The sequence below is a fragment of the Pezoporus wallicus genome, unplaced genomic scaffold, assembly GCF_028554395.1.
Source record: "Pezoporus wallicus isolate ANWC-B61680 ecotype Strahan unplaced genomic scaffold, APGP_CSIRO_Pwel_v1 contig_3858, whole genome shotgun sequence".
NCBI lineage: Eukaryota > Metazoa > Chordata > Aves > Psittaciformes > Psittacidae > Pezoporus > Pezoporus wallicus.
In genome coordinates, this window is record NW_026638754.1 from 2,422,260 (window position 1) to 2,429,242 (window position 6,983).

Below are 6,983 nucleotides of genomic sequence, written 5' to 3' on the forward strand. Positions count from 1 at the left end.
AGCTACCCACCATTTCCCACAGAGAGCACCTCTGCACGGGACCGCAATGAGCAGCACTCCGAAGGTGGCCCCAGGCGCCCACCCCGCAGCCCTGTGGCTCTCAGCCAGGGTGCAGCAACAGCCGCCAGGCTTCCTCCCAGCCCTCTTCACAGCGGCCGCTCCCAAGAAGCCAAGACAGGGATACGCGGGTCCCGTGCTAACAAGAAAAACGCTACACCGCGGCAGCAAGGCGCTTCCCATCACCCCTAAAGCTCAGCAAACTAACTACCCTTACACCCCCCACCCCGACCGCACCCCTCTACAACAGCAGCAGCCGGCAGAGCGGGCTGAGTGCACAGGACGGGTCACACTGCCCCTGTACCTCCCACTAAACAAGCATCCCTATGAATGGCGCCGTACATTCTCCACAGAGAAATCCAAGCACCACCACCCCCCACGCAACCCGCCAAGCCGCCGACTGCACACAGCCCACTCGCACTCCCTCCACGCATGCGCGGGAGCCGCTCGCTCTGAAATCGGCCCCGCCTCCCCGCTGTTCGCGTGTGCTGTGTGCGTCATTGGTGTGCGCCGGAGGTGGCAGCGGGCGTCTCGGCGCCGCAGCTGCCGTCTCGCGTGAGGTGTCAGCCAGCGCACGGGCAGCGCTGGAGCCGGCGCCATGACTTCTGCTCTGGAGAACTACATCAACCGTATCCTAGCCCGGCACAGCCCCGGCGCGGTGGGAACGGCCTTCCTCTCTTTCGCGGGCGTGAGGGGAGAGTGCGCTCGGGGGGCCTAGCGGCTCGGTGCTGCTGAGCGATGGCGGCGCTGGGGGCCTGGTGGCTGCAGCACGCTGCGGGGGTTGGGTGCTGCGGGCATCGGTGTGAGCTGCGAGGGGTACCCGGGCCTCCCGCTCTCACGGGCGGTTGCTTTCCTTGGGTCCTTCCCTGCGGGTTGTGTGGGTTTATTTTTTATCTGAGGCTGGCTTGGCAGGTAAAATAGGGTTCCCTGTATAACAGGTGCTGCGAACCTGAACCTTGTTTGATCTGTGATGAGGAACGAGGTTCGCACTTGGTCTGGTCACGTAAAGGGCTCTTAACGTGTTTGCCTAGCAGCTTTATGTCGATTGCTCAAAAGTTGTGAGTTAGTGTTCGTAGGATCATCGAATGATTTGGGTTGGAAACCTTCAAGTTCAAGTGTTCTTTGAACCGTTTTGTGCTCTTCATAACCCATGGACAGTTTCAATTCTATTCACAAATGGTAAGGTACTAACCCAGAATCTTTGAGGGTGATGGATATCTGATCATCGCACCGAGATAGGCCTTAAGAGTGAGGGGATGTAGAATGCCAGACACATGATCCCCACTGCTAAACTGTTGTTAAGGACTTGGATTGAAATGTTTATAAAACTGTTAATGTTGTTTCAATTTTGAGGTACTGCAGTTAGTTTGGAGAAGAGAGGTGAACTAAAAATCTTCAACCTGCTTTTAATCGTGTTCATGTTTGTGTATGGCTTCGTGGTTGGGTAGTGTGAAACTGTAAAAAATGGTGTGTTGTCAAGTGTTTCTATCAACCATATTGGTTGATTTGTTGTTTTTTTGTTTTTGTTTTTTTTATTTTAAGAAGTGCTGATAGTCGGTTCTGGTTTTTAGTGGATCTTAAAACTTACATTACATATGAATGCTTCAGAAAATGTTAATGGTTCTACCTCAGATATCTCAAAACAATTCCTTAACGAATTATCAGGTACTGTTGCAGTAATTACTTCTGATGGAAGAATGATTGTGGTGAGACTTGTATCTTTAACATTCTGTTTCCCCCATGAAGACTTTCATGGCAACAAAGGCACCATGCTAGGATATTATCACTTATATGTTCACATCTTTACACACTTCTGCTTTAAGGCTTTATGGCCATTATTTGATACTGTTTGACTTAAACTTTTACTGGATCTTGCCTGTTGGCATTGTCCATTGTTAAATTTGTGCATGCAAGTGCTTTGACTTATCAAATGGCCTTTCATATAGGAATGCACAAGAAAATGCCTTTTTTGTTCAGCGATTTGGCTTCCATCTAAAGAGTCCTCTTTGTTCAGTAGGTTCTTCACCTTTTGTGCTATAACCATTTCTTCCATGTGGTTACAGAAAAACGTCAGCTGATAATTGCTGAAGAATTGTGGGATTCTGTTTAAGCCCGGAAAAACTAAGGGTTGCCAAGCTGTTATTTATTAGCCTGTATAATGGTTTTGTTTTCTTGCTTCTGTGTTTGGGCTTCTTTGGGGTTTTGGTTTGGTTGTTTTTTTTTTCTCTTGTATTTCCCTCCCCTCATCTTTTATTTTTTTTGTGTTTAACTTAATCATGTGGTCATTGAATGAGGATTATATGTTTGTGCCTGTACTTAGCTTTATACAGAGAAAACAGTACTTCTGGCAGAAAAATGCTAGCTTCACCAAACCTGCTGTCTGGTTGGAGTCAGTCTGGTTAACTTCATGTTGTGATACAAAATACTTTCTACCAAAAATATTGGAATGGAGTTGGTATATATGCCTCACTGTTACATGGCTACATAATATAAATGGATTTTACCACTGTTTGAATGACAGTGGTTTACATGACCTTTCAGTTTAAATTTCTTAGTCAATTGCTGATAGTAAATTGCACAAATCAATTATGCTATAATTTTTCCAAGTGCTTATTGAAATGATGCAGAAATTAATTTTGTGTGGGTTTTCTATTTTTTTTTTTTTTTGAGGGGGGGAGGTGTTAGTAATTTTGTGGAACCAAGCTAATCACTTTCAAAGAGATACCACTTAAAATTGCATTTTAAGAATATTGCTGACCACAAGAATCCATTTTTTTTTAATTCTTCAAGTTGCTGATTTGATTTCTCTGAACTTCCATACAAGGAAGACTCAAGTTTTACTATAGAAACAATAAAATTAGTTGTCTAATTGGACTAAAATAAGTTGTCTAATGTGGACTGTCATTAGTAAAGGGGAAACTTCTTTTGATGCTAAGTATTACTGTAGCTTTTCAGACAAACACTTGGTAAATACAGATACTTCTCTTAAATTGACAGTTGCTTTTAAAGGTTCATTCTCCAGCTATTTATGTTTAAGCCTAACAATAAAACCTAAATAGAGCATCTGTTCTCTAGTACCTTTGTATTGCAGCCTTGTTTAAGATCTCCTTGAGAGCATAATGATAAATCTGAAAGGTAATTTGAGTGCCTTTTTTGTGTGTGGGTTGTTCTTTTTTTCAGGGAACCCTCAAAGGTTTTGATCAGACCATTAACTTGATTTTGGATGAAAGCCATGAACGAGTGTTCAGTTCTTCACAAGGAGTAGAGCAGGTAGTGCTGGGATTATACATTGTAAGAGGTGATAACGTGTAAGTATAGTGCACTCTTGTTTAAACCAATTTAATAAAAATTTAGTGTGTGTGTGTGTGTATCTATACATCTTGCTAGCCCCAGACATTGCATCTTTATTTTGGTGAGTAACACCGATAGTACTGTCAAAGTTGAAGCAACCAGGGAAGTGGTGGAGTCACCATCTCTGGGGGAATTTAGAAGACATGTAGATGCAGCACTTGGGGACGTGGCATAGTGGTGGATTTGGCAGTCCTAGGTTAATGTTTGGATTCAGTTATCTTAAAGATTTTTTCCAACCTAAATGATTCTGTGTTTGTATACTAAATAGCAAGTATCTATGCTTCTGTTAACATTCTGTTGTAATGTTAAGATAGTGTTAGTACAGATTTACTGAGCTATAGATTGACCAGCTCATATACTGCCAGCCATCTAGGAAAGGTCAGTATAAAGCTCAGCATTTTCCTTTCTTGAGTCTAGGCATTGTGTAGATGTTCTTTATTCCTGCCTGTGAGAAGCAGGATCTGTTGACCGAGAGAGAAGAATGAACAAAAGATGAGAACTTGTGTGCAAAAAGAAATCTGATTTACAAAGCTGACTTTTAACAGGATTTTTTTGGATGAGGTGTTCGTACAGAACACTTTTTATAATCTGGGAGATGCATGAAGTTTCTGGCTCGAAAGAGTAACAACTGTGGAAGCTGATGCAGTGACAGGTCAAATGTATGAGTTGATACTTGATGTAAAATACCCTAACAAAATGCTCATTAAATGCAGAGAAAAGTAGCTCATGTGCCAAACAGATAGGAAGGATACAGGAGAACTGGAACAAAGGCCTTGTAAGTTGGGCCTGCTAGGAAAACTACTTTTGCAGCAGCATTCTGAAACTGATGGCAAAAAATGAGGTTATTTTTTATCATAGTGAGAAAAAGAGAATGTCATAGTGACCAACCTGTGAGCCTGGATAAGAATTTGAATCTTCTAATGGATATTTCTCTACAAAGAAATGTTAAGACCTAGGCTTATATCTAGGTGTGTTTAATATAATTGAGAAGGAGGATCATTTTGGAAACTTTCCTCTCTTGATTTAAGCTCTTAAGCAAAAAAAAAAGTAAATTGACAAATGTACAAAGGTAGGGCTGAGTGTGCTACTTGCTAGTAACTTTTCAAATAGTACTGATGTGTATAAAATGCCAGATAATTGTTTACTACTCTACTTTTTCACCATATCCGGCTACCACATTACTCAAATATACTCAAAGCATTTTTTATAGAATTTTTTTTTTTGTAACCTTAACAAACTCTGAATCATATTCATCAGAAGGAGTAATTCTGTATCCGTGTGACTCCTAACATACTGAAATTCAACATCCTTGTAGGAAGAAGAAAAAAAAACAAACAACAGCTAAGTAACACTAACTCCAAAATAGGGGACTTGGGGTGGGGGGGGTGGCGGGCACGACAACATGGATGGGATGGATAGAGAAGCTATTGAAAAGAAAAGCAACAGTAATGGGATAAGATACTTCCAGGCATTCTTGTGTGCCTCACTAGAAGCTTGCAGTGAATAGGCAGCGTCAGTCAGAAAAACTCAGTATGTAAAGGTTTTTGGAAGGAAAAAAGGAGCTGTTTTTGAAGTGTGTGATGAATTAGGGAAACCAAAGAAGATATTATTACAGTTTTGCACAACTTCCTAGTATTAAAAATTGTGACAAAAAGCTGATTAAAAACAAGCCTCTCAAATACATGTGTGTGTTTTGCTGTATGAGAAGCAGAAAGCCTATGAAAGAGATGGCAGGAGTGGTGATGGATACTGTTTTATGTCTCGGGGAGTAAGATCTTTAAAAAAGCTTTTTTTCTACTTGTGAACTAAAGAGAAACTTGTGCTTTCTCTTGGGTGGTTTTTAATCTAAGGAAATGTTTTAAATTGTCACTTTACAAAAAGCTAAGAAATAGTAACAAGTATTCAAGATCAGATTCTCATGCAAGAATTCTGAAGGACTCAAATTTGAAATGAGGTTTCATGCTGGTCAGTGCTTGAATATTCAGTTGGCATAAGTAGTTCACATTTTGTTGTCCGAGCTCACAGCACACTGAAGCTTTAGGTAGTGATGGAGCTAAGAAAGGTACTTGGCTGACCATATTTCTATTTCAAGGCAAGTTAAATTCCTCTTTAGTTTCCAGTGACTGTCATGGGAACCTGGACACCTGTACTGGGATGTTTTTACTCGTAAGCTCAGTCTCACTCTGGTCTCTGGCTGTATTTTTGTAAATGCTGATTCACTGGGAAGAAAGAATATTAAGGATTACTAGGAAGAAGACTGAATCAGTAGTAGTTGCTGTCATTACATTAGCAGCTAGTGTGTCACTGTCGTTAGAGGGGTGCAGTATGAAAATGCAGGAAGAATGCAAGTGAGAATAAAGGTGTAAGATGTTTTCTGTCAAGGAAAGGCTGAATAGACAAGGGCTCTTTAGTTTAAAAAAAAACAAAACACAGGTATAGTGGTTACTGGTTGCTGTGCAATTGGGAGTAGTAGAAAGAAGATGGGAAGATAATTACTTCAGTTAAATTCCTGTAGGTTTTATTGTTACTGAAAATCAAAGATAATCCAACAACAAATTATGTATGAAAGTGTTTCGTGGCACACTGTAAAACTTCATGGGGGAACTCACTGTTGCAAGATACAGCAGAGACCAAAAATGGAACTTTATTCAGAAAGCTATTGGATGGGTTAATATAACATAGTTTCTGGTGGCTGTTAATTAATTTTGTGTATGCAGCCACTAGCTTATAAGTCTTTGAAGCAGTAAATGGAAGAGCACGCCAGAAGGATTAGACCCTTTGTTCTTAGGTTCCCTTTGGTTTAGTTCTCATCTTAAGCTAGTATGATGTCCATCACCTTAGCCTTTTTTTCTCTTTAAAGCAACTTTACTGAGTCTGCTGTTGTGTTAGTCTAAGTAAGTCTTAACATGGGATAGGTGAAATATTATATATTCTTCATTGGATAAATTAATAACACTTTACTAGGGGGTGTTAATGGAAATTGTCATGTTTATCTGATGTCTTACGCACTTACAGACTGTTAGACATTGCTCTCAAAAATCTGTTCTCTCTGAAAAATTTCCAGCTCTTGTTTCAGAGGGTAATCTACTGCCCAGAAGAGATCAGCAGTACTTGGTTCTTATAGCCTAGGTCTTTAATAAATAATAATAATAATAATTTAAAAATGATAGATAAAAACTTCAAAAACCTAAAACCTCCTTTAGATGGTATTTAGAGCCATAAATATTTGAAATTCAAATGACAGAGCTCTGCAATTCTAAAGAAGGTCTTCACCAGGGGATTTCAACCAGCTATAACCTGTTTGGTTTTGTTTTGTTTTTATTGCAGTGCTGTTATTGGTGAAATTGATGAAGAGACAGATTCAGCTCTTGACTTGGGGAATATTCGAGCAGAACCTTTAAGTTCAGTTGTGCATTGAAAAGATGAACATGCACAAGGACTTTGTAAATCTTTGGTTGTACGGACCTATTTAACAAAGTGGATGATTTTTACAAATTGTAATTTGTTTGGTCATTAGTTTATTATGAATATGTTGTAGTTTTGCATGTAAATTAAAGTTTCTACTTTTTACGAAA

The 6,983-nt window shown here is 40.2% G+C and overlaps 1 protein-coding gene across 1 annotated transcript; it reads left to right on the plus strand.

Annotated features, from left to right (window-relative positions):
* Window positions 1-550: 550 nt before the first annotated feature.
* On the plus strand, window positions 551-6,983 carry LSM8 (LSM8 homolog, U6 small nuclear RNA associated). The gene is made up of 5 exons (XM_057412193.1): window positions 551-585; window positions 629-686; window positions 1,723-1,763; window positions 3,238-3,365; window positions 6,736-6,983. The coding sequence occupies exons 2-5, from the start codon at window positions 656-658 to the stop codon at window positions 6,824-6,826; spliced, it is 291 nt and encodes a 96-aa protein (XP_057268176.1). The 5' UTR covers window positions 551-585; window positions 629-655; the 3' UTR covers window positions 6,827-6,983.

Excerpts from the sequence above, each read along its gene's own strand:
- LSM8 (XM_057412193.1), top strand. The coding sequence starts at position 656 with ATGACTTCTGCTCTGGAGAACTACATCAACC. Across the intron at positions 687-1,722 it reads TCTGGAGAACTACATCAACC|GTACTGTTGCAGTAATTACT; the intron begins GTATCCTAGCCC and ends ACGAATTATCAG. Across the intron at positions 1,764-3,237 it reads CTGATGGAAGAATGATTGTG|GGAACCCTCAAAGGTTTTGA; the intron begins GTGAGACTTGTA and ends TCTTTTTTTCAG.